The sequence below is a fragment of the Pseudopodoces humilis genome, chromosome 27, assembly GCF_049639895.1.
Source record: "Pseudopodoces humilis isolate 2021_Gansu_Grassland_sample_001 chromosome 27, ASM4963989v1, whole genome shotgun sequence".
NCBI classification, from domain to species: domain Eukaryota; kingdom Metazoa; phylum Chordata; class Aves; order Passeriformes; family Paridae; genus Pseudopodoces; species Pseudopodoces humilis.
This window is the reverse complement of record NC_142226.1, coordinates 3,136,777-3,163,625: the sequence shown is the minus strand read 5'-3', so window position 1 is coordinate 3,163,625 and position 26,849 is coordinate 3,136,777. Positions and strand designations below refer to the sequence as shown.

Below are 26,849 nucleotides of genomic sequence, written 5' to 3'. Positions count from 1 at the left end.
CGCTGCGCGGGCCGGACTACGGCTCCCGGCGGCCCCCACGGGCGGGCAGAGCGCGAGCGCGGACCGGAAGTGCGTGAGGCGGAGGCGGAGGGGGCGCTTGGTGCGGAGGGGCCGTGGCGAAGCGGCGCCGGTGAGTGCAGGGGCACTGGGGGGGTCCGTGGGGTCCCTGCTCCGCCCCGCCCGCCACCACCGGGAGCTTCTCTTACCCTCCCTCCTCGCTGGGCCCTCCGCAGCCGCCTCGCCCCGGCTCTGCCCACTCCCCGCTCCCGCCCCTCCTGGGCCTCACCGCGGCGCTGCTCCCCTCCCCCTTTCCCAGTGTCTTGGCCCCGCATGTCCCCGGGCGAGGCTCGTTCGCAGCTCTCGGGACCGCTCTGGCCGGGCCCCAGCGGCGCCTCGTGGTGCGCCTGGGCCCGGCCAGGCCTTGGCGCCTCCTCGCGGCCCCGGGGCCGGTTGGGCCTGCCCGGCCCTTTCCCGGAGCCGCTCGTGTTCGGCTGTGGTCTTCGCAGACTGTTCCTCTGTCCAATTCCCGGAGATCCCTGTCCTCCACCCGTGCCTCTGAGCCGTGCCCCGTAGGTTCTCCCCCGCATCGGTCTGTCCCGGAGGTCCCATCCCGGTGTCCGGGGCTCCGCGTGCTGCTGCGGCTCGGGAGGCGCTGCTGGGGCCACCGAGGAGGCGGGCGGGGCCCGGCAGCTCGAGGGGGCCGCAGCCGTGACCCCGCGTCCCAACCGCTGCGGGTGCGTGGCTCCCGCAGCGTCCCGCACCGGCGCTCAGCACCGTCCTTTTCCCGCTTCAGCAGGAGAGATCGGTGCTTTCTCACTGCCTGCTTTGTGTCTTGCTTAAACGTGAAGTTTGGCTGAATTTCAGGCGATGTGGCAGAAGAGGCGTTGCAGTGGCTCAGACGCACGTGTGAAGCCTGAGTCTTCATTTTTCGTGTACTGATAAAGGGTTTTTTTGCTAGTTCGTGTTGTTTTGGGGAAATGAACGTGTTTGGGGTTTCTACAAATGCATTTCAAAGTCTACCCGATTGTCACTGTATTTTCTCGTGCATGGGTTTCTGGGTGTTTGTGTGGAAATTGACATGGAATAAGCATGGAATTGGCATGGAATAAGCTCCATAGAATCATCGAATCATGGGATGGTTTGGGTAGGAATGGACCATTAGGCTCATCGCGTCCCACCCATTCCATGTGCAAGGCCGCCTTCCACTATCCCAGCTTGGACACCTCCAGGGACAGGGCAGCCATAGCTACTCTGGGTGACCTGTGCCAGGGCCTCCCCATCCTCACAGGGAAGAATTTCTCCTTAAGCTTCGATCTAAACCCGCTTTTAGTATGAAGCCATTCCCTGTGCCCTGCCTTGGGAGGAGTGGGTGAACTCAGTGTGTGCGGTGTGTATGCAACAGCGTCCTCTCAGGTCAGAGGTGGGGGACTCCTTGATTTTTATGGGTACAGTGATGTGCCAGACACTGTGGCACAAGGACTGGTTTGTTGCTTGAAGTTAGCAATTTAAAACCGTTCGGAAGATGTCTTATAACTGGTGGTGGAAGAGAAAAGCTTTTATTGCTGCAGTAGCGGGGTCATATCAGCAAATGGATGTTTTCAGGCAGCTTTTCCCGAGAGCACAATTAAATCATCCAGTTACCCTCTGGAAGGACTCGAGAATTCCCTCTTGTAGGGAGTGAGGGCAGATGCTGTGTCAGTGCTGATGGTGTGTGACATTTTGGGTGGGCTTTACTGTGCCCTTGGTGGGTGTCAGGCTGGGAGAGCTGCTCCCAGGTATTGGATGTCACAACCTTGGCTCCACTCACTCAAAAGGTGTTTCAAAGCTTTGCCTCTCAGGTTCCGTCAAAGGCAGTCAGATGTAGGCACAGGAAGGCAAGTGCTAGGATCCAGCAGTGCTTTCTTCCATGGCTGCTGTGTGTCCTGCTCTGGATCTTCACAGGTGCCCAGCATGGAGTGAGGAAATGGCTGGCTTTTTGACCTCTCTTACAAGTTGCGCAGTCTCATAGCAGATGGAAAGACAAAAGAAGACAGTTACTGTAGAGAGCTTTTGCAAATGTACATTTTTGTGTCATAGGATCCTCTGAAGGGTCTAGGGCCTTGTGATTTTTGTCTAACATTTCTTTGGGTGCTGCTACCTATTTTTGAATTGCATCCTTCCTTCTAGGAATTACTGTCCCTGTTTCAGCAGGAACAGGGAGGGCAAGTAAGAACTTGATTTGAACAGTTACCTCTAATGTCTGTAGGCAGCTGAAGGTCGGGAATGCTGCTCCTGAGGCAGTGATCTGGATGGACCTTGGTGTGATTTGGAAACACTACAGTCTGGTCACAGGGGATTGCAGAATTCTGAGGTCTGAACCCTTCCCCTCCAGCTGGAGTCCTGTCCATGGGACGAGGGAGGTGCAGGGCAGCCAAAGCCTTGCTGCTCCTTACCTCATTTTCACGTTCTTTTTGTCCAGAGATCCAGAGAGAAAACCTTTTACCTGTCAGGTTATTGCAAAGGGTGGTCAGGCATTGGAAGGGAGGGGCTGCCCAGGGAGGTTTGGAGTTTCCATCCCTGGAAGTGTCCAAGGAACATGTGAATGTGGCACTCAGTGCTCTGGGCTGGGTGACAAGGTGGGGATCAGTCACAGGCTGGACTTGATGATCTTGCAGATCTTTTCCAACCTAAATGGATCTGTAAAGACCTGGCCCTGGGAAGGAGGTGCCTTTCCAAGGTGCTGTAAAGAACAGTGTGCTCTGGCTGCAGCCACATGTTTGCCCAGGCTGTGTTGGCAGCAGCAGGCGTGAGCAGTGATGGATCCCTGCCCGTGTTCTTTGTCTGTAGGAGTCCTGCCCGTGTCTCTGCTGAGTTATACCCTGGTGACTTCCTGCTGTTTTCTATCCTTCCTAATTCCCTGTCTCCCTTGAGTTGTGTATCTGGAAAAAAGTTCTGCTGTCAGTGCTTAAGGGCTGTCTGGGAAGAGGCTTCCCTGGATGCTGGGATTTTGGACCAGCCATGGGCCCTGACCTTTACCTCTAGTTCTTTTTCATGGAAGTAGTGCTTTGTCATGTATTGTAAATAAAATGGGTATTCTGCTGATGGGGCTATGATAATATAATTTAGCTATCTGCTGCTTTGTCCAGTTCATTTAAGTCAGGAAGTATGTAAACTATTAAAGGAAATAGTTATTTGGGTCAAGTCAGGCATGTGGGCTCATAGTGAGGTGTTTGAGGCTTCAGGAAAGCTGGTGAACACTTTCTGACATGGGTATTGCTATTAGAAAACAAAAATGTGACGGTTATAAAACACCAGCATATAGCATAAGTGACAATCCATGCACATCAGCAGATGTAAATTTGGTTTACCTGCTCCCACTTTCTCCGCTGTTAAAGAAATGTTGCTTTGGGAGGCCTAGGGAGTGCTGAGCTGGACTGGATAATCCTGAGGATTCTTTTTGTTGTAAGGCTGTGATATCCCTAGCTGTATACCTGAAGGAATAGAGTGGTTTTTGCCAGAAGTTTGAGTATTTTTCAGCTCACTTGGCTTTGTCTTTGTGAAACGACAGTTTGTCGTTTTGGAACACATTAATTGTTTGAGCAGCCCCGGAGCCCTTGAACTTTTTCTCCATTTCTGGAAAAGTTTACAATATCCTGAGCTGTATTTAATGGCTGCATTGTACCAGGGCAGGGATGTGGGGTTTGGGTTGTGTGGTTTCCTTGGAATTATGGCAGTACAGGGAGTTCTGTGGTGAGGCAGGAATTTCAGGATATTTAGCCACATAGTTCAGGCCACGGGCATTGGAAGAGAGGGGAATGGTGCTGGTGGTTGCAGAAGCTGTTCTGGCTCCCTGGGGAGCTTGTGACAGTTCACGGTCCCAGGCTGTGTGACAACTACTGGTGGCAGTGGGGCTGTGGCAGTACCCCTTGAGCTGCCCCTGTTCCTGGACATGGCAGTGCCTGTGCTGGACAGGCCTGGGGAAAAGGCTTTAACTGCTCTGTTGGATTCTGTAGTGGGTCCCAAGATAAGGAAGTTGTTAAATTTGGCCCTAGCAGCTCTTCAGGTCTTTGTTCCTGCTGGTGCCAGGACAAATCAGTGTCTGGGAAGGAGCCGGTGCCATTTTGTTCCCAGATGACAGGTTGGGCGTGTGGGTCTGGAGACTCCTACCGTAAAGGAAACATCCTTCCCCTTCTCACAGAGAAACTGTGTTAGGAGAGCCTGAGCGCTGGGGAATCACTGCTGGGAGCTTAGAGAAGTGAAGAGTTCCTGCTTAATTTAGCTTTATCATGTCAGAGCTATGAATAGTGAAATCACGGGATCACATTTCATGCCAGCTGGGAATGGTGTTTGCACTGCCTCACTCCATGGTAACCGGAAGCTGCCAGGCCATAGAAAAAAAAGTGAAGCTAATGGCACACAGAGATTACACCCGGCTTCATTGGGGGTTGTTTCTCCGCCAAGGACGGGTTTTCTGTCCATGCCCTTGCTCCTGTCACACATGAACACAGCTTCTGCCTCTCTGGTGTCCAAGGGAGGCCTGTGCACAACCCTGCTCACGTCTCCAGTGATCCCAGAGCAAGTGCCCTGCTCACAATTTCACCTCCACATTCGTCACCCGGCCATTTTTAGCCTGCTGTGATTTACAGGGTGAGGTGGGTGTGCAAGCCCCAGAGAGCCCCCACTGGGACCACAGGGTGTGGACCTGGCTTGGCCGGGCACTCCTCCTGCTGCTGCTGGGTCACTCTTGCCTTTGGCTGAGTGAGAGCAGCAGAGGAAAGTGGGGCAAGGAGCCTCCTGGGCGTGTCTGCTCAGGGAGCACTAAAGGTGATGGGGAACTGTGGGGTGTAGGGCTGGAATTCAGTCCTCCAGGGACTGAGACTCAGCATGTATGATGGTAATTAACCTGTGCCTTAACAGGGGGCTGGACATGTGATACCAGGTGGTGTCCTGTATGTCATAATTTACATCTGAAATAATTACAGTAATTGCTCCTGTGGGGCTGTGGGTGAGATTGGTTTCCCAAGTTAAGACCTGTGTATGTACTGTCTGATTAAATGAGGTTATTTTGGCGGCCTTTGTTTACTGGGAAACGGTGCTGGGACGAATGGCTGAAATCAGAATCCTTTCCTGTGCTCCTAAAATAAGAGGATTTGCCAGTGTCTGGTTTGGCTTAAATTTGATTTTCCCTTTTTCACTTAGGTCAGTCGCTTCTAAAGAGGCAGTGTTTAGAACCACATTTGATGGGACACTTGTACAAGGTAAGTGAACACAGCACAGAAAATTGTTCAAATAAGCTTATTCCAAATGTACAGGATTCCTGTGGATAGGCATTTCCCTCTGTTTTGAAGTCTGACAGAGCGTAGGGATGGCCTGGTCTGGTGCCTTGTCCTTACAATAGTGCCACAATTTTTAAAAAAAAATTTAGAGAACTTTAAATGTTATAGCAGGTCATGGAAATCCTTTTCCTTGTTTTCCCCTGAGGTAGTGGGATTCCAGTTAAGGTAGAGATAAATGAAGTGCTGGCTTGAGAATATGTGATTAGTTTTGCTTTTTTCAGCTTATAAATGAAGTCTGATGGAATTTGTATTTTCATAGGTTAAATGTGTGGAGAGTTGCAATCCCTCAAGAGATTCTGTTTTGGCTGTAACTGTACTGTGTGCTGCAGAAGAAATTCCAAAGAGCCCCAAAACAAACAGTTTTTCTGTTACTTGCTGTTTATTTGGAAGCAGAACTTTCACGTTTTTCAAGCATGCATGGAGTCCTGGGCTCCAGCTGGCAGACACCTGAGAGGATGGAAATGTCCTTGAGGGCACAGATCATCCTCCCTTTGCTGAGAACTTCACTTACACACAAGTTTGAATTCATTGAGTTAGCTGATTTGTGAATAGTTTGCTTAAGGAAAGTAAATTGGACCACTTTGTGCTTCTTGTGGGGGTTCCAAAACTCCAGGCACGGATTCCCAGCCCCCACAGCAGTGTTGTCAGAGTGTCAGTTTGCATCCAAAGCTGCTCAGAACAGTACAGCTGTGCTGTGAGAAAGCCATCAGTTTGGGGAAAGACCTGACCTTTCTGCTTCACAGGCTGTGTAAATTTGGAAGGAAAAAGCTGATGAAATAGGTTGGTTTATTTTTTTATTATTATTTTTTTTTTTTTTTTAAATTATGGATATTTTCTTCTGTGTTTAATAGAAATTCCATCCGCCCAACTTCTATAACAAAAGCGCCCAGATTTCTAGTCAGCTTTTTCTCGGATTTGTTTCCTTGAGCTAAACTGACTGAATAACTACATATGACTTTTTAAGCTCAAATATTTGTAGAATAGTGTCTCTCAAGTACCCACTTTCAGAAAAGTCACTGACTGGGGTTTGTAGCTGGTCAGGTTATTTGGAAAGGGATTGTTCAGCAATAAAATCTGCAGAATCAGTCCTTTCCAGAAGAACCTGTAAATACTCTTCCAACCATTCCATAGAACCTGCTTCTAATTATCGGAACCCAGGCCTGGAGCTCAGGGGTAAACTTCTTTAGGGATTAGTTTAATGGTGTGAAAACCCAAATGTGCTGAAGGAAAATCTTAATTTTGAAAGCACATGGACTAGAGAGAAATTGAAACTGGTGCTGACAAATTTGTTTCTCTTGCTGTAGCAGAATAATTCTGGATGTTTTCCCTCAAGTATGTTTAGCATATGTTAGAGTAGAACACTCCGTTTTGTGGTTGGGTTTTTGGTCATTTTTTTAGCAGTGTTGTCTGGGACATTTTTTCCTGAGGAGTTTGGTAGGTTTAGTTGTAACTTGAGTTAATGTGCATCATAAACCTTCTGAAAACACACTGGCATTGGATCTGGGAAGAAAAAACATTCTGTTTTTTGTTTCCCCAATGAAATTTGATTAGAATTAACATTTTAATTTGCTCCCTGGATGGCTGTAGGAGCTGTGCAGGTGGTTCTTCCCTTCCCCTCAAGTGTTCTGTTGATATCAAGAACATACTTAAGGTTTGGTCTTGCGCCAAAAATTAGCTTGAAAAGGAAGAATCCAGTAGAAAGTGAGGTGTTAAGAATTTGATTATTAGCTAACAAAGATGAGTCTGCTCTCTGCACTTGCTGCTGCACTTAAGGAACGTGGAGAGAGCTGCAACTCTTTATAAGCTTATTTTTGCAGTGGTTGTTGTTGCCTCATTATACAGAGCACACTTTGGTGGTAAGTTGTTTTGTGGGATTATTCCTTTTTTTCAGAATGAACTAATCTTGTTTGGGTTTTGGGGCTTGGGATTAGGAATTGTAGAGCTGGCAGAAGGAGAATTAATTTTTTTTCTTCCCTGATGATGAAGGGTGTTGAGCAAATGAAGGAGCAGTTCAGCTGTTCCTCCCAAGCTGAATGTCTGTGCTGGTGACACCAAATGGATGCCAAGAGGCTCGGGCAGAAATGTGCTCTCTAATGAGGTGCCACTTCATTTGCTTTGGGCCTCACAGCAAAATAAAGCACAACAGCTTCACACAAATGCTAGCCAGTGAAAAGCAAATTCTTGTTTTCCTACTGCACTTCTAGAGAGCTTTCTAGAAATGGTTTTACAAAACTTAATATTTATGAGCTGAATGTTTGCAAACATCATGCGATAAACGGAAACCACTGTAAGGAATTTCACCACACTGTGCTTGTGTCTGAGGCATGTACAGAAGCTGTGTCACTTGTTTCCAGGTGTTTTGTGGTTTATGCTTAGATATGAACACAAACAGCTGCCTTGGCAGGGAGGTGTGTGCTGGCTTTCCCTCTCCAAGCTGCCCAGCTGTGGTGCTCGGTGTGTAGGATCCTCACTGACACCTGGGAATAGAGTGGGCTCAGCTGGAACTTGTGCCAGTTGGCTGCTTTGGGCAGGGCTGCTCTGCAACAGCTGGGGAAGGGCAGAAATCCCGATGTGTGCTACCTGAAAGACCTTGAACAAAAGAGTGGAAGATGGAAAGAGTCACAAAGTAATACAGGCCAGTTGGAAACAGGGAACAAATTCCTGGAAAAAGGCTTTTTGACAGCCAGCAATGTTTTTCATTTGACCCATGACTTGGATCATGGAAATGTTCTTTACAGTGTTCTGGAATAAGAAGCTCTTGAACTATGATGTCTACTTGAGCAGAGAGCGTTGAGCACGTTTCCCAATTCCCTTTTGCTATATGGAAGAAGTGTCTGCTACTCCTGTGCCTGTTGTGTGTTGACTTGGTTCCTTTTTCTGTAGTAGTGCTCTAAACACAACATAGTATTTTTCTCCAAAGAAGAATCCAGGTTTTGCTCTGGATGACACCTCTGTGTGTGGGATTGTAGCAAAACTTGGTGGTAACAGTGGTGTTTCAGAAATAGGCAAAAACCCCCAAAACCCAAGTGTTCTGTCACAAAGCAAGAAATAATGGGTATGGCAGACTCTTTCTGCCACTGTGAAGGGCTGAAAGTCAAAGGTGTTTGTTAGATATAAGTTGAGATTTCTTTTTATGGACATTAAGACTGGTGGACAAGACAACAGTAAAAATAATAAAAGAAGGTCTGTGGCATGCTGTTCTTTGTGGCTTTTTCCCAAGATTGGTAAAGCATGGTTTAAAAATCACTGAACTTTGCAACACCACCTTCCCGTTTGGGTGAGAACAGGACTTAATCACCAGTTCAGAGAAAAGTTTCAAGGCTACTTGAAAATTGCTTTTTCAGTGAAGGACAAGAAATTAATATATTTAAACAAGTCTATTTTATGGCTGAACACAGAGTAAGTGACATTCTTGCTGTTAGATCAGAGGTTTAATAAAATGGAGTAATTTTTGAGGTTGTGTTTACTCTTGTTTTCTCTTCTAAAACCTCCACCCCTCCAGCAGTGCATGGAAGGATTCTGAAATGTAACTGTAGACCTGTCAGAAAAGCTTCCAGTGGACTGGTGGCTCCCTTGGATGACGGTGATATGCTGATGGATGAATTGTCAGGAAAAGAATTGTTTCTGTTGGCTTGTGGATTCCTTTAACAATATGGGAAAATCCTTAGTCCTGAGCCCAGTAAGACCATTCAAATGGGCTGAGAGAAATGACTCCAGCACGGCTGTACAGGTGCACTGACAGATGTGTGTCACAGCAGGTGGGATGGGGCAGGGGAGGTGGAGCAAGGAAGGAAGAAGACTTAAAATTTTGAAAGCATGAATGATCATTTTGAAACCTACATTTTCCATTAAAGTCCATGAAAAAATTCCTGGTCAGCTGTGGTGTGTGTGCTCTCTGAAACACTGGGGATCTGATGAACTTTTTGGGTGCAGCAGGAGCTTAGGGCAGCCAATTCACTTGTGGAGGCAGTACAGCAATGCATGTACAAAGGTGTATTTTTTTCTCATTTCAGGTTTTCTTCCTGATTTCATAATTGACAAAGCTGAGACGGTGAAGTCTGACAGAAAGGTGCAAGGTGTGAGCCTGCTGAAGCAGGTAGGCACAGCAAATAAAATATTCACAGGAGGTAAAATCGCTTGTCTTGGGATTTGTAATAGACCTTATGTCCCTTCTCTTCTGGGCATGCTACAGGTTTGACTAATGGTAAAATTCTGCTTTCACTGATAATTTTGCTGTGCAAAAGATATGGAGCAGGTTTAGAAGAAAAAAATCAGCTTTGTGTCTTAGAATGTCTGGGCTTATCTTCCCAAGTAACTGCAAAATATAAGGGTAAAGTAGAACAATTTAGTGAAAAAATCCTGGATGTACTGAAGAAGTAGTACCTATTTTTGGTTTTTTAATGGTATATTGACTAATCTTTAGATTTACTCCCTGGTGATTTTTGGGAGAAGAGCGCTGCTTCCCTCAGATACCATAACTGGCCACATTATTAAATGTCACACTGATCTAAGTGTTAAATCCCATATTGTGCTATGTGCCTTCCTCCAGTTTTTGTTCTTTGCTTGAGCATTGCAGTGATTTCAATCAGTGGCCTTAAAAGTTTTCCTTGGCTATTGTGAACATTTAAATTCCAAAGCTGTGGAAGCTCATTGAAGTGCATAGCTGTGAAAGACTCTGGATGGTAACCTTTTTTCATTGCTGCAGAGTGAAGCAGAGTTGTGCTTCTTTTTTGGCTTATGTCAGGAGGTAAAACATTAACTTTCCTGCCACTGTGTCCTGACAATAGTTTGCCTTCTGGGCAAAGTCCATCGTGGTGCTTTAGTGGGAGCATTTGCTCCTGTATTGTTTCCTTCAGTGGTCTGCTGGATTGCCCTGAGGATTTGGAATGGAGAAGGCAAAGTTTGCTCTATACAGTGTGGTTTTATGACAGATGAACAAGCTGTCAGGTGTCTGTTTCCCAGGGGGTGATGCCTTACCAGAACTTCTAAACTCAGCATACAGATCACATCCGAAAATAGTGTTTGTTTTTGGACGGGAGACTACACTCCTTGGGAAGATCTGCTGGACAGCTTAAAACTGGGCCTGCAGAAGAAACAAACCAAAAACCAAAAGTTGAAAATTCTTGGCAGTGCTTGCAGCAGGACATACCCTCCAGATGTGTGTAGTCACGCCTGCTGGGAGAGGAGATCTGGATCAGGCAGCAGCATCAGCCTAGTCCCTTCTCAGGTGCAGGAGGAGCTGGTGTTGGGGGGTTCTGTAGCTGTAGGAAGGAAGTGGGACCTGGGCAGGGCAGATTAAGGATGAGTCCCCATAGTGTCGCCCTGAAAACTCAGCTTTTGAGCTTGCTAACATAGTTTTCTAAGGACTTTCCCAGGACAGTAATTGTAAACATAGATATGTGTACATTCTTTCTGTTATACGTCTTGTGATGGGCATCTCTCATGGCCAGTGCAGTGAGAAAGTGTTATCCTGACCATCCAATCCCTGGCCGTGGTCACAAGCCTATAAATCCTGGGAGGAAAAATAAACTTTCTCTTTCTTTCACCACACCTCGACCTGTGTTCGCGTGATCTATTCATCTTAAGCGGCGACACTATAGCACTGTGCAAATTCTTCCACTTGCAGTCCCTGGTCAGGGCCAGACACAGCATCTCCAGGAGTTGTGTGCCCTGAGCACAGTTCAGTGGGCAGGAGTTGTGTGCCCTGAGCACAGCTCAGTGGGCAGGGGAAAAATAGGAATGACGGGGAAAAAATGGGAGTGGGAGGTCAGCCAGCCAATGCTGTTCTCAGAGTTTGCCTTTGCTTCACTTACAGGCACCACTTTATTTAAAAAATATAAAATCCTTTTTATAAGAACAGATGCTTTCAAAGCAGGGTATTTTGCTGAGCATATTTTATCTGAGTCAGTCATTCTTAAAAGGAAATGTGTATTACAGTAAGTTTACAGCTGCAGTTAACTTAGGGGAGCTGACCTGACTCCAGTGTGCAGTTTGTTTAACCTTTTGAGTGCTGATAGAACATAGCAACTCTGTTTCTATCCTAGTATGAGTTACTTCATGTGTTAGGAATGAATCACCTTTAAAATGTTGGCAGAGATAAAGAATCCAAGACGTGAGGGTTTGGCAAATGTTGCACACACCAGGGTGATTTGGCTGGGAAGTACTGTAGATCAATGTGAAAGGCAAAAACTATTAAACAGATCAAAGTGATATACTTAAAATCTATTTTGGGGTCTTCTTGGGACTTCCTGAGAGTTGGTGCCACATCTTCTGTATCTTGCAGTAATTCCTGTTAACCATTTTTTTCTTTTCCTCTTCCATGTTTTGGTTTCCAATGCTCAGCATTGGATTGTTGTGGGCAACAGAGTAGGAAGTGTTGCAGGAAGTGATTCAACAGACACATTCAGTGAATTAAAAGGAAATACTTGAAAATTATCCTTTCACATGTTTTTTTCTTGGAAAATGACCAAGCACAAGAACAAGCTTTGGTTATCAGTGGCAGTATCTTTTGATTTTCATCCCTGGGGCAACAGGGAATAAAACAAATTCTATTGTTTCCTAGCAGAACAGGAACATAAATTTTATTATTTTTTCTGCATCCTTTCTGATGTGGAATATATTCAAATGCTTCAGTTGAATTGATCTAACATCTTTAGTATAGGTAAAGGGAAGAATGGGAACATGTAATGTAATTTTTTAAAATAAAAGCCAACTTCCCATTTCTAGGAAGTCTCAGCTCTGGTGATGAACCACCAGCCACTCTCCCAGCAGCTGCTCCTGTTCTGGGCATTGTGTTTTTCCTGGAAGTGCCCTGGCAGAAGTTGAAGCCTTTGGTAACCATCTATGTAATTTTGGAGAGCCCCTGAAAGTGAAGGCATTGCAAGTCAGTCCTCGGGAATTTCCTTAAAATGGATATAGCAGCAGCAGCCACACTTGATCAATTGTGTTTATATACCTGAATGTCTCTATTTTTAATCAGTGGGTAAAAAAAAGATGAACTTTGTACTAATGTAGTTCCTTTTTATTTCTGGCTCTTTTTCATTAGTCATATTAGGTGGGAAGTTTGTTCATAACTTATTGAATATGCAATTAGGGTAAATTTCACTCATTGGTAAAGGAGAACAGATCAGGGAGGGTGTAACCGAAAGATTTCTGTGGTCAGACTGTTCCCTGAATCATCTTCTAAGGGACTTTCTAACCTTTACCTGGATGCATGCCTGAAAATAGCCCAGGTAATTCATAATTATAGCTATTTTGAGTCATTTAGTGCTACAGTGTAATCTCTTCTGTCTCTGAATATTTGAAAGGACATCTGATTTATTTTGGCTGCAACGGAACTCCTGGCTGGGTGATGCATGCTGGTGACTGATCACAGCAGCTGCAGGAACTGCACAAGCAGAGAGGACAGGATTGAACCTGAGCAGAGCTGTGCAAATAGGGTCACATTCCTGTGACTTGGAGTATCAACTCTTGTTTGATTGCCTCTGAAAGTTTAGATGAAAGTTTAGATAGAAGTTTACAGGGTGGGTTTTTGATCGTAAGCATTTTTTTTCCTTTCCTGTCTTTTAAAGCAGTGGCAGCTAGCTGCAGAGACAGGGATGTGGCTGCAATTACATGGAATTTTCACTTCCATGGGCTAGTTTGCCTCTAGAGGTGTCCTTGCCTCCGCCAGCAGTGTGGCCCTGCCTCTTCCCAGGTTTGCATTAACTTGGTGCTTTCAACTGTCACACTCTCATTTGTGATTACTCTGGGTTTAGAGCCTTTATTCTTTTTGCAGTTTTCCCCTTTAGACTGAAATAAACCTTCTATTATGAACCGTTCATCTGTTCCTAGCAGGCAGTTCAAACATTCCTATTTCCAGCCTTATCAAGCTCCACGTCCCTGGAGTCTGTCAGGCTGCCAGGTGCTGTCTGTCCTCTCCTACCAGCTACATGCTTCATTTCTCAAATACTTCTATTTCCTTCTTTCCCTCAGGTGCACTGACAGGTGCTTGCAAAGATGTCTAAAACTAACAAATCCAAGTCTGGATCCCGTTCCTCCCGCTCAAGGTCTGGATCGAGGTCCCGCTCCCGATCCTTCTCCAAATCCCGGTCCCGTTCCCGCTCTATCTCACGGTCAAGGAAACGCAGACTGAGGTGAGTGTGTGCAGCCAAAGGCTGGAATGGGCCTTTTCCTCCCTTGCAGGTGGTTTGTCACTTAGCTTCTTTCCAGGGAAAGACTTTGATTAGATCCCAGGACAGATAACATCCTGTGTCTCAGGCTGTTTCCTGCCAACCTGTGCTGTTTGGGTGTTTTCAATCACTTAGGAGAATAAATTGTGAATAAATAAATTAGGAGAGTAAGATGTTTGTCAGCACAGTAAAGATTTTTCTTTTGAGACTTTGGCTTTTTTAAAGAGGCTTTAATGTACTGGATCCCAGACTTGAGGGGTCTTTGCAAATGTTGTGTGCTTTTCCCCTCCTGAGAAATTAATTCAAGCAAGTTTTAATATCAATTTTAGACACTGCTGTGAAAGGTGGGGACAGTTCTTTATATTCTCTTACCCCTCCCCTCAGCATGCAGGAGCCAGGTAACAGGGAAGACCTTCCTGAAGGGATAAAGTGGATAAAAGATAATTTTGCTGTTAAAAGTTAATTTTAAGAAATTATTAATGTGTACAATAGTTGTTCCTGTCTCCCTGAATTGCTTCTGAGCAGGCCAGTTACAGACTTGTGTCTTCTTTCCTGGATGTCAGTTTTTATCTTTTGTCTTGGCTAAGCATTCTGCGTCTGGCAAAACCATTGCGGTTGGATGAGGTGTAATGGGGTCTTGCCTTTTCACTCATATGATTAACATGTATTCTCGAAACCACTGGGCTGTGAACACATGCAAGTGTTACCAGTTAGAAATTTTAAAAATACAGATGCTCTAATGAATGTACAGTTGGAGAAAGAAGGACATGACAAAACTAAATTAGAGGTGGAAACTTGAGTTCAAGTGAGCCCTTTGCAGAAGGAAGCTGGAACGCTGGAAGATCCGTGCGTATTTGGGAATACCTCCTAGTTGTGAAGGAACTTTGGCGGTTGAGAAAAAGGCACCCTCTGTGAATATGATTGCTTCCTCTGTGCTGCTGCTGAAGCTACTTTTGCTTTATAAATAACTCCTTTTTTTAAAAAAGTTTTTTTAGAGTTTTTTTTTTTTAAAAAAAAAAGGAGTCCAAATGGAGGGGGTCAGCCCAGCCCAGCCCCCCTTGGCCTTGGGATGTGCTCTAATGTAGGTCTGGTGGGTCTCAGTAAAAGGCTATTGCTGTGTATTTCAGGATGCACCACAAATAGTTTTCTTGTTCTTTTGGTAGGTTTGCTGTTTCTTCTAAGTTACAGTGCTGTGTTGGAGTCTGCCTAATACATTCTGCTTTCTTGATGACTTTATTTCTCACTTCTTGTAAATGCTGGGCATTTAGCCCTGGAGCAGTGCAGTTCCAAAAGTTCTGGGAGCTGGCAGTGTTGGGGAAATTATCACTTTTGGTGTTTCTTTTACTACATAACTTTTATTGTATTTTTCTAAAAAGATTCCTGGTAAATAGTCTCTGCGACTTTTGGAGCAAAATCTTCCTGCTGCAGCCTCTCTAAAGCACTAGAACAGATTTTGGAAGCATCGTACAACAGGTCCTTGCTGATAATTGATCACAGATGCAGCAGTTGTCTGAAAATTGAGTGTCTGTGTTCCTCATGCCTTGGACTAGAGCTTGTTATAACTGGTCCTTGCCTCCTGCCTCTCTGCTTTTCCTTCTGGTCGCTATTGTTTGAATGAAGAAATGTCTCAGATAAGTTTGTTGGTTGATTGAAGGATTGAAAAATCTGTTAAAGTGGTCGTTGAGCTGTTTGTTAGCAATGATTGGAGTATGAGTAAGAGTTTCCTGTTAAACTATGACCTGTTTGGTAGGAGGAAGAAATTAGAACGGGACTAAAGTTAATTTCTGACTGCACATGTGTGCTAACTGTGTAGAAATTCCAACAGCAGGTTGTACTACCTTGGTTCTGGGGGTTTGGGATGCAGGTGAGGAGCAGCACTGAGATCTGTGTGAGGAAGTTCATGTCTGTTGGAGTACAATCAACGTGTGTGTCAGAGCCAGAGCTTGGAATGCAAGAAAGGGCTGTGGAAACCGTTCCAATGAATGTTATTTACTAAAATTCCATTCAGAAAACTTTTCTTTTTCAACTATCTAGTTTGGCCAGTCCTTCCTGTACCTCTGGCATCTGAGCTACTGGGGGACTTTTAAACAGTTACGCAACTGCAGCAATTTAATGGGAAAGACTGCTGGGACAATTTGCCGCTGGAATCTGTGTTTTTCCAGGGTTTGTGTGTTCCTGGATTCAGGTTTTGTGGATGCGGGCAGGGGCGTCCACAGCGGCACCTGGTGGCGCCTGGCAGAGATGTCCCAGCGCTGTCCCTGCCCGGGAATGCCATGGAATGGGGCCATGGGATGCACCTCTGGGAGCTTAAACCCATAGGGCAGCGTGCCCTTCACCCAATGCTGCCCTGCTGCTCTTGGCATGTAGCCATTTATTGAACTTGCCTGACAAAGAAATGAGGTTTCATCTGGATTATCAGAATTCTAAAGTGCATCTGAAGTTGGGACAAGAGAGGGAGATTTGGGGTCTGTTCCAGTAACAGTAGTGTGATTTGCATAAAAAGTACTTCTTTGTGGGTGAGGTGTAACTGTGACCTTGAGTTGTTAAGGGCTGGATGCTTGAGATCTGTCACTTTTTCTGAAGCTGGATAGCAGCCATTTTCATCCCAGCAAAACTGAGAGCAATGTGTGCTTATCATGGTCTCTGCAATGATCCTGAAATCAAATATGTGACAGTATCACAGGTACAAGTTATTTCCACTGCAATTTATTCATGGCAAAGTGTAGTACCTCAATCAGATAAGGGTAAACCAAAGAAATTTCTTTTAAAAGCTAAGAATCGAGTTTTTCAAAGTCTTATTTTAATAAGTCTTCAAATAAAAAGTTGTGGCAGATGAAAAAACTCTAAAAATAAATTATAAAAAGAAACTATAACATAAAATATTTGTTTAATTTTTTTTTTTAATCAGTTCTAGGTCTCGTTCAAGATCCTATTCTCCATCTCACAACAGAGAAAGGAACCATCCAAGAGTCTATCAGAACCGTGATTTCAGAGGCCATAACAGAGGATACCGGAGACCGTATTATTTCCGTGGCCGAAACCGAGGGTTTTATCCCTGGGGCCAGTACAACCGAGGAGGATATGGGAATTACAGGTCCAACTGGCAAAACTATCGCCAGGCTTACAGCCCTCGCAGAGGGAGGTCGCGCTCCCGCTCGCCCAAGAGAAGGTCTCCTTCCCCACGGTCCAGAAGTCATTCCAGGAATTCTGATAAGTCATCTTCTGACCGGTCAAGGAGGTCTTCCTCTTCCCGCTCGTCCTCAAATCATAGTCGGGTTGAGTCTTCCAAGCGTAAATCTGGAAAGGAGAAGAAATCATCTTCCAAGGATGCCCGGGCATCCCAGGCTGCGGGAGATAACCAAGGAGATGAGTCTAAGGAGCAGCAGTTTTCAGGAGCGGGAGCTCAAGATGCCAAAGCATCCGAGGGATCAAAACCATGGCAAGATGTGAGCAGCTATGGCACAGGCCCCACGTCCAGAGGGTCGGTGTCAGAGCTGAGCCCCCGGGAGCGCAGCCCTGCACTCAAGAGCCCGCTACAATCGGTAGTGGTGCGGCGGCGCTCGCCGCGGCCCAGCCCCGTACAGAAGCCGAGCCCACCGCGCTCCAGCCCATCCCCGATGGGCTCTGCTGCCCAGAGTGGCTCCACCTCCTTCCAGGGGGGCTCCCACCAGAGCCCCTTCGAGCATGGCTCAGCAGGAATGAGCCCCACCAGAAAGAGCCCGGTGTGCAAAAGCCCCACGCCCGTCAGTTCGCTGTATGGGGCCACACCGAAGGAGGAGGGCACGGCTCCTGGGGGAGGAGCCTTCTCCAAGAGGCAAGTGATGTGTTCTGTGGGTTATTTTTTGGGTTACTTTCAAGGAGCCAGCTGCACATGTGGGTGCTCCCTGTGAGCAAGGCAAGTGGCTGGGGCAGGCTCCAGCTGAGAAGTATGCCACCACACTGCCACTCTGGGCCTGGTCCTTTCTGAATTATGGAAAAAGCACAGACAGCCCAGAGTTGTAGGAAGTTGGAATTGGTTTTCCAACTTGGATAATTCTAAAGAGTGTATGTATTCCCTGCAAAAATATTCACAGCTCATGAACACTTGAAGCGCAGACTGCCCAAGGAGGTTTCTTGGCAGCTGGAAGTTCACATTTCCCAGTTATGTATGTGTTGGTTATAGACATTTTTAGTGTTGCCTTCTGGAATTGTTAGGTACTGTAAATTAAAAGAAATTAATTAAATCCTACTACATATCCTGCTGTAAGCAGCCCAAGGCAGGTGCAGCTGCAGTGCTTGTGCCTGTGTGTGTGGGTAGGATGAGAAACTAAAGCACCAAATACATCTCTAAAATGAAGACAGCCTTCCATGCAGAAGGCATCTGCTTCCATCATTCTCTTGATTAATCCACTACTGATTGTGCCCAGAGGTGACACTTTGTTTCAAAAGATACAGCACCATTCACAAAGTGCTTTCAAATCTTTATTTTTTTTTGATGGTTTGATCTGATTCTATATTAAGGATGTCTGAAATTTAAAAAAAGAAAAAAACTCCTGTGACTCTTTGTTTGGGCTTTCCAAAGCACTGAGCTGGTGTCTGTGGGCTTTCCTGCTGTCCCACAGAATCAGGGTTTTGATTTGTGAATGCTTTAAAACTGTTTAGATGCTATAAACCAGCTGAATTGTTCTCACCAGAAGTATTTTATCTCTCCCAGCAGCATATTCTCCTCTGTTAACCTGTTTGCTTTTATTTGTGTTTGCAGTCTGTCATGAAATATTTAGCTTACCTATGAAACTTGCATCCCAAATTTGAAGTAGCTTTTGAGGCTTTTATTTCCAGTGTGTTGTTTAAAGCAGAACAGCCCAATTTGAAAGGTTTGGTGTGTTGTTCTCCTGAACCAGGTTTGTAAGTAAATAAACTGAGTGGGTAAGATGTTCCTCTTTTCCTTCCAATCCATCTGTGGGTCAGCTGGGTTTGATTTGTCCTTGAGCCTCATTCCATCAGTTCTGCATATCCTTGTACGTATGCATATCTCCTTGTACATTTTCTGAATTTAGTGAGAACAAAAGTCTGAATTCAGGCTGAGTAATCTGCTTGACATTCTAATTATTTTAGGGCCTAGAGGCAGCTTTCACTACATGCATATCTTAGTGTTCTCTGAAGTTTGACTTTATGAACTAAAGAATTGTCCTCATTGAGCTCTAATAAGAAATTTCCTGTAATGTCTATTTATGATCAGGTATCTGGAAGAGCAGAAGACTGAGAATGGGAAAGACAAAGACCAGAAAGTAACAAATGCTGAGAAAGAAAAAAGTAAAGAAAAAGGGAATTTCTCTGAGTTGGGATCAACAGATGGAAAGACAAAATCTGACTCATATGGATCGAAAGCTGACTCGGAGAAGGGATACCGCAGCAGCCAATCGCCCAAGCGCTACAAGTTCAGGGATGACTTTGACAAGCTCAAGGTCCCAGAGTTCCACAAGGAAGGTCATTATGGGAAAGATGAAACAGATGAGCTGGACAAGAAAGACAAGGCAAAGGGCCGGAAAGATTCAGAATTTGATGATGAGCCCAAATTTATGTCTAAAGTCGTAGCGACTTCAAGTAAAAGTCAAGAAGAGGATAGGTCAGGAAAGTGGGAAGGTGTGGTGTTCTTGCCACCTGGAAAAGAGAAGCAAAGGAAACCTGATGAAATGGAGGAGGAAAGCTATTCTGAAAGATCCAAAAAAGAAGACAGATCAGGATCCAAGAGAGCTGAACCTGGTCACAGGGGTTTTGTACCTGAAAAGAATTTTAGAGTGACTACTTACAAGTCAAGCCAGGAAAAAAGCTCTTCCCCTCCACCAAGGAAGGCTTCTGAGGTGAAGGAGAAGCCAGGCACCAAAGTAGAGGGGCTAACTCCTGGCAAGTCGTCCTTTTCCATTACTCGTGAGGCCCAAGTCAATATTCGAATGGATTCCTTCGATGAGGATCTTGCACGGTAAGGATCTGCCAGCTTTTGAGCAGTCTCAGTAGTGATGTTTTTTCCTGTTTCTCTTCCTGAGATCCCCATGTGCTTGCCAAGTGTGAGGAAGGCTAAGCAATATTGCATCACAGTTTGTGGTTTTGGGAGCTAGAGATTAACTTTTTCCTAACCTTTCCTAATCTTTGCTGTGGTCTGATCTAATGTAAGATCAGTTTGGGAAGCACCAGACTCTGGGAAGAGTCCCAGATGGAGTCAGGTACTCAGTGGATTCTGGCTGAGGGAAGCCGAGTTGCGCAGGGGAGCTACTGTGCTGCTTAAATCCATTTGATTCTCTACCATGTATTTTACTACTCTTAATCTCCGTGCAGCATTAGAAGAGTGACCTGAATTATCGTGAATTAACGTGGAGCAGTCTATTTAGGGATGTTCAAAAGAGCTCCTCACTCATTTTTTTGAGTATTTGAGGGTGCCTCCCTAATAACAACATAAACCACCAGTGAGTTCCCAGCTCCTGCAGAATTAAGCACCTTAAATTGCTTCCCTTCACTCCATTCTTCTTTCATGGGCTCTCCTTTTTGCAGTCCCAGTGGCATATTGGCTCAGGAGCGCAAGCTCTGCCGGGATCTCGTGCACAGCAACAAGAAAGAGCAGGAATTCCGCTCGATTTTCCATCACATCCAGTCGGCTCAGTCACAGCGAAGCCCTTCAGAGCTGTTTGCTCAGCACATAGTGACTATAGTCCATCATGTAAGAGGTAGGTCAGGAGTTCATGTGTCCTCAGGGAAAGTTCACTCCTCCTTTGCCCAGATAAGTGGGGTTTGTGCACTCAAAATGCCTGGAGTTCTTTTCCAGCAGATATTCCAGAGAGGAGAGCAGCAGCATGGTCACGATCGTCTTTATTTACATAAATATTCTTCTGCACAGGTGGTGTTTTCACCTGAGAAATATTCAGAGTCTGGGACTTAGAATTTTGTGTTCTGATAAATTTGTGACTCACTCGACAAAATTGTGTGCATTTCACTTGAAACACCAAAAATTGAAACTGCAGTTTGTGAGCAGCATTAGAGCTTATCGCCACGGTGCTTCACTGCCTGCACCTGGGTTTTAAGAAGTTGTGGGATGGGTGGGCTTTGTCTTTTTACAAAACTGGCACAAATATTTTGGTATTGTTTATTTGAACCCCTGACAGAGCATCACTTTGGGTCTTCAGCAATGACACTGAATGAACGCTTTACCAAATATCTAAAGAAAGGAATGGAACAAGATGCAGCTAAAAACAAAAAGAGCCCTGAAATCCACAGGTTGGTGCCATTAGACACTGCATTTAATTTCTTAAACTCTGGAATAATTCCAGAACAATTCAAGTATATAACTATCTTCAGACAAAAAAAAAAAAAAAAAAAGGGAAAAATATGGCGAGTTTTAAACACCTTTGAAAATACTAGTCTGCTTTAAAGAACATTTGATCTAAAATCTTCAGGTTCCTCTTAGGGGCAAGGTTATATCTGTGTATTGTTTTTTTGCTTTAGGAGGATAGATATATCTCCCAGTACTTTTAGAAAGCATGGATTCTCTCAAGAGGAATCGAAAAGCTCCAGAGATCCTGGCTTCAAGGTGAACTGTTACTCTGATTAGTTTAATTCAACAAAATGAGTGCATTGGGCATGAACTTAACAGTGATGTTTTTGTTTAAATTACTCTCTACTTAAGTTTGTGTTTTTCTTTTAAGGATGGGCATAATTCTAAAAATGAACTACAAAGGGTTAATTTTTATTAAAAGTGTATCAACAACCTTTGTGAAGTGGTTAGACTATGGTAAATGACCCCAAAGTCAATTGAGGTGAGCTTGAGAAAAAAGAGAGGATTTTTGGAACAAGTGCCCATGATGAGAGAAGAGACTTTTTGTGATATTTTTCTGCTTGTAAGTATGATTAACTCCATTGTTACATGCAATTTTGCCAACCATGTTTTCAAAGACATGCATGTCAAAAAGAGGAAAGTAAAACTAAATGCTGAGCTAAAGCAGATACACTGTTAAGCTACACTATTGTAAATTTTGTTCTAACAACTGACTGTGCCATTTATGTTGATTGCTGTTACTTTAACATTCAGCACTTGTCTTAGATCCAGAGCATTTGGGATTGAGTGTTTTAGCTTTGCTGAGTAGATGAATGTTAAGCCATTGCACTCACTGTAAACAATCATAAAAAAGGCTTAACGTAAAATGTTTGAGATTTTAACCTTTGTTTATTCACCTTCATACATATTTACATTGAAGAGATTTTAACCAGTCCTGCTGAAACCTTACTTGTTTCATATTTGTTTTCGATTTTTTCCAAACACACTTGTGGCTTGACATGGACGATGGTGAGATGGATTTGATGGGCCTGAACTCTGAGCATCAGCTTGGCAGAGTGTGTTATAAACGTGGTTTCCAAACAGCTCGCCAGCCTTCCGTGAAACAGACGTGCCCTCCCAAACCCAAATAGGTGTTTGCTGTGCCACATAAGGGAGCTGCTGCTGATTTTGTCACTTATCTGTCATCCATCGTGTTGGGAGCAGTTTTATTCTCAGAGTAGAAATTAAAGCTCTTTGCCTGGGGAAAGTAGAAGAGCAAAATACCAAAACAAAATGCCTGCTCTCACTCCTGCGTTATTTGACATATTTATTTAAACAAAAAAGTGGTTAGAAACTCATGTAAGTAAAAAATTTAACAGCTAGAGAATTACTAATCTTTTTGTATTTAATTGAAGACAATTAATTTGATGTATGTTGCATATCAAGTTGTACAGTTCCCAGGATGAGTGTTGTGTAAATGCAGTAGCAATGGCTGAGGCTGGGTGTTGGTACCAACATGGTGTAAGGCTTCCTGCAGTCCTCCTGCTGCCCAATTGCCTATTTTTCAAACCACAGCCACTGTCACTTTGGGCAAGTAGCAGAATCTCACCCAGGTGCCACAGGGCTCAAAGGAAGCACAGGGAAAATAACTGCTCCTTTCCCAGAGAAACTCCTAATCTCTTCTTGAAGTACCAATTTAAATACAGCTCCAAGCAAGCATTACCAGGTGTCTTTTATGTTTGTTTTTAATTAGCAATGTAAATTTAGTTTTAATTTTTCATGCAGCTGGTGGGTTTTTGCTCTGTGAGACACCAGCTTGCTTTAGCAGACTTGGCAGGATTGTGGGAGACACACACGATGTGTCTGTGGGGCTTTGTGGCACCTGTCACATGCTGCCCTCCAGCCCAGGGGAAGGAGCTGCAGGTGGCATCCTCACCAAGTAAATCTTCCTGACAGATGTAGTAACACCTCCCTATCCATGGGATGTTGGCCTTTTCCCAGACTTCTTGGATGCTGCCTTTCACTGGCCTCCTCCTCCCCCTTGGATCACTAATCTTGGGTAGCTCCAAGCAGCAAAGAGCTTTTGCTTCTCCCAGAGTATCACTTCTAGACCTGGGGACTAAAAACCCTCTGGCCCCTGCCCAGGTGAGGCTCTCAGCAGGGCCTCAGGTGCACCCATGGGCCGTCAAAGAGTTCTGCCACACTGTACTTGTGATCCATAATCAGCTGGATGGGATTCCCAAGTTGTTCACATCCTTGCTGGCTGTGGTGTACAATAAGTGTCAGCTTCCATGTCTCCCTCCCCTCTAGCAGACTGTTTATTTTAATGCTGTTTAAAGAGGAGATTAAAAATTTAAGAAGCAGAGATTTTAAGTGTAGGAAAATTGAATTCTGACAAAGACAGACTTTAATAGTGCATTATTTGACATCTTAAAGTGGAATATTCATTAGTGCTCAGTTAAACTCCAGTTCTCCAGAAGTCTGTGCAGTCAGTAGCAAAGTAAATGGTGCTGAGCTGGGGCACTGCAGACCTCATGTTCAACTCTGCCCTCCCTCTCCCCTGCATTTGTAGGCTGAAGGGAAATATAAGGACGACCCTGTTGATCTGCGCCTTGATATTGAACGCCGTAAAAAACATAAGGAAAGAGATCTTAAACGCGATAAATCCAGGGAGTCGGTGGACTCGAGAGATTCAAGTCACTCAAGGGAAAGATCAACTGAGAAAACGGAGAAAAGTCACAAAGGTTCAAAGAAAAAGTATGTAGGAAACCCAGTAGCCATTTCCTTGTTCCTCCCGTGTCTCTGCTGCTCAGGTTGGAGACGACACCGTGTACAACAGTTTTGCACACAGTTGTGTACCTGTGACATAACTCCTCCAGTGGCCTGAGCTACTCCTCTGTGTGTGGTCTTGCTATCATTGTATCTCTCAGAAACACTAAATAATTGTAAAAGGTAGATGGGAAAGCTCCATGTGTCAGGATGGGTGAGTCACTTTTCCTTCTTGTTCTTGTTGTGTCAGAGAGAAACAGCCATGTTAAAATGACTTGGCTTTGATGTTCATTTAATCCTTTTCTACTAGCTTAATTTTCCATTTTACTAAAACTTCATGGGTGCGTGCTAAGCTGAGAGGAGATGGTGTAAACACCTTAGGAAGGTGCAACAAGTTCCTTGTGGAGAGATCTTGGGCCCTGTGTTAAAACCTGAGCTCTTAGTATGTCTTTTCCTCTTTTAGTAGGAAAAGGAGAGCACGGCATTGATAAGAAAGTGATAAAGAAGTGGGTTTGTATCAGATGGATCATAGCTGAGTTCCTAATGCTGTTGTGTCCCACTCCCCTCTGTTCCCATTACTGAAACAGGAAACACCGACGGGTGCGTGAGAGATCCAGATCCAGCTCATCGTCTTCATGGTCCTCTCATTCAGTCAAAGCAGAGGAGTATCCCGAGGAGACTGAGGAGAGGGAGGAGAGCTCCACAGGCTTTGACAAGTCCCGGCTTGGGACTAAGGAATTCACTGGTCCAAATGAGAGAGGAAGAGCAAGAGGAACCTTTGTAAGTGTTCTCCACCCCTGCCCCAAATGTTGTCCACCTGTGCCCTGAGAGTTGATTCTCAAAGTGGGCAGGAAGTGGTCGTTGTGTGTTGCTCAGTCAGTTAAAGCTGCCCTAGAGGAGAAGCCCTCAGGGTGATAAGCCATAGTGGAATCACTCCAGTTCTGGGGCATAAACCGGGCTGCTGGGGATGTGCTGTGGGCAGCAAGCTCCAGATGGGAGGAGCAGAACAAAGCCTGGAAGCTTCTGTGCTTTAGTGATTCTGAGAATCCCGATGAGCACATGTTGTGCTTCTGTTGGGGTTTGGCCACACTCATGTTTGCAGTCCATGTACAGAATGATTTCACCAGCTTGGGGTTGCCCTGGAAATGCCTCTGTGATCCTCACCAGCTTTACAGGAACTGTGATGTGCTGTGTGATCAGATGAACTAAAAACCCAAACCCACAAGTGCAGGGTGTGGTGCGGCCACGCTAAAGCTGTCCTCTTGCTTTAGTGGTAGGTTTTACAGGTGTTTTGGATGGTCAGACGAGGGATGTTGGATATCTTGGGAGCCCTGGAAGCTGGCTGGGGTGGGAGGATACTGCCTCTGCAGCTGTTCTATTTTTCTCCTGTGTGTTGCTGTTGCAGCAGTTCAGAGCTCGAGGGAGAGGATGGGGCAGAGGGAACTTCTCAGGCAACAACAGCAACAGCAGCAGCAGCAACGACTTCCAGAAGCGCAGCAGAGAGGAGGAGTGGGACCCCGAGTACACACCTAAGAGCAAGAAATACTACTTGGTACGTACCTGGGTGTTGAGACACCCATGTGCTCTGGGTGTGTCTGCTCTCAGGTGCTTTAGAGGTGAAAGCACCCACTGTCACTGACACACCAGGTAAGGCTTTGGGTGACGCTTCACGGGCAGCTGCCGGCTCATGCCTAAAGAGAGCTTGTTCCTGCTCCCTGTAGAGTGGTTCCCATTAAGTGGATTCCCAAGGGCGGTCGCAGAGGCGCGGTGCAGGGCGGTGCCAGCCTGTCTCACCTGCTGTCCTTGGCTTCCTGTGCAGCACGACGACCGTGAGGGCGAGGGCACGGACAAGTGGGTGAACAGGGGCCGTGGCCGTGGTGCCTTCCCCCGGGGAAGAGGCCGCTTCATGTTCCGCAAGTCCAGCACCAGCCCCAAGTGGGCTCATGACAAGTTCAGTGGGGAAGAGGGAGAAATCGAAGACGACGAAAGCGGAACGGAAAACCGGGAGGAAAAGGACGCCCTGCAGACGACAGCCGAGTAGCCGCGGGGTCCACGTGCTTCTGGGAGCCCTGGCAGGAGGGGAGGGGTCAGGCTGGTGCTGGGGTGTCAGGGTGATCCCCACGTGCTGAGCAGAGCCCTGGAGAGCAGCTTGGAAACCATCCCGATGCTATTTAACTGCATTTCCAGAGTTCAGCCTCCCCAAGCACGGACTGGGACTGATCCATCATTTACGCTCGGATCCACTTCTGGAGTTTCTCTTCCCAAAGACTTCCCTTCTGGACTGGATACGGTCAAGCGCTGGGTGAGACCCCAGATTTTCACTTCACTGTGACCTTATGGTCAGTCAGTTATTTTTTGGTAACAGGCTTTGAGGACGATGTGGTTTTAGCTTGTGCCCACCTGACCCCACCTGTCCTGACGTTTTGTTTTTCTTTTATAATTTGACCCAGTGACAGTCGGGGTTTACTCACCCGCTCAAATTTTCCTCCCCTGTTGTGTATTCAGTTTTCTAAATTCTGCTTATTTTAGGCCTTTACATATGTAGTAGCATCAATTCAGAGATGATTTTGGAAATTATTTTTGGTTCTTATAAATAAGAAAACAATGAAGCATGTGAGTAAACATCTAAATGTTCACTTGTTGGGACCAAACTGCTATGACTTTTTTTTTTTTTTTTTTTTAACTGTTTTTTATGTAGCAGTTGAGTTTAGGGCCTTTTAAAAATTGTTTTCCTTTTATGTTGGAAGTTAACAAAATTAGCATGGTTTAAAAGAGAAAAAAAAAAAATTACACCCTACTTCTGGCCACTGTTTGTGTTCACTATTAGGCCTGGTGTGTGCTGGACCCCCAAACTGCTTGTAGCATTTGTGTCTCCTCCCTGCAGCTGGTTGTGACCTGAGTGCCCTTTCCAAGGTGACAGTTTTCTAAGGAACTTCCAAATTCTTCTTGGGGAAAAATATAAATGGAGATGAGAATTTTTCAATATTTTTTATTAATCTTTTTATAAAACCAAAAGGCAGATTCCTCCAGAGCTGGTTGAGGATAGCCCTTAGGATGCATTTCTTCTTATCTTCTACTTCAAAGATATTCTGGAGCAGTTTGTGGAGAGTTCCCGGCCAGGTCGTGAGCCTGGGCGGGGAGGCACAGCTGTGCCCATGCTCCCCCTGTCCCTCTCCCCAGGATTGCTGTGCTGTTCCCCACACACCAGCTAGAGTTTGGTTTGTTTTGACTTGAACAGTTCCTGTTTAGCAAAGCTCTGAAGTTTGTTTATGCAAATAAAAGACAATAAAATAAGTTGTAGGTGTAACTCTG

General features: G+C 45.3%; 1 protein-coding gene across 4 annotated transcripts; it reads left to right on the top strand.

The window, feature by feature from the left end:
• Positions 1 to 65: 65 nt before the first annotated feature.
• On the top strand, positions 66 to 26,849 carry THRAP3 (thyroid hormone receptor associated protein 3). Of its 4 annotated transcripts, none has more exons than XM_014258630.2 (13): positions 66 to 130; positions 5,179 to 5,237; positions 9,329 to 9,411; positions 13,290 to 13,450; positions 16,395 to 17,300; positions 18,705 to 19,445; positions 20,012 to 20,184; positions 20,620 to 20,731; positions 20,960 to 21,044; positions 23,341 to 23,525; positions 24,125 to 24,317; positions 24,946 to 25,089; positions 25,357 to 26,849. In XM_014258630.2, exons 4-13 carry the CDS (start codon positions 13,314 to 13,316, stop codon positions 25,576 to 25,578), a joined length of 2,898 nt encoding a protein of 965 aa, XP_014114105.1. In that variant the 5' UTR covers positions 66 to 130; positions 5,179 to 5,237; positions 9,329 to 9,411; positions 13,290 to 13,313; the 3' UTR covers positions 25,579 to 26,849. The 4 variants fall into 4 exon arrangements, with proteins under 4 accessions (XP_014114105.1, XP_005529963.1, XP_087923486.1 ...); XM_005529906.3 differs by having other exon boundaries at positions 24,943 to 25,089; XM_088067360.1 differs by having other exon boundaries at positions 24,943 to 25,089; positions 25,259 to 25,396.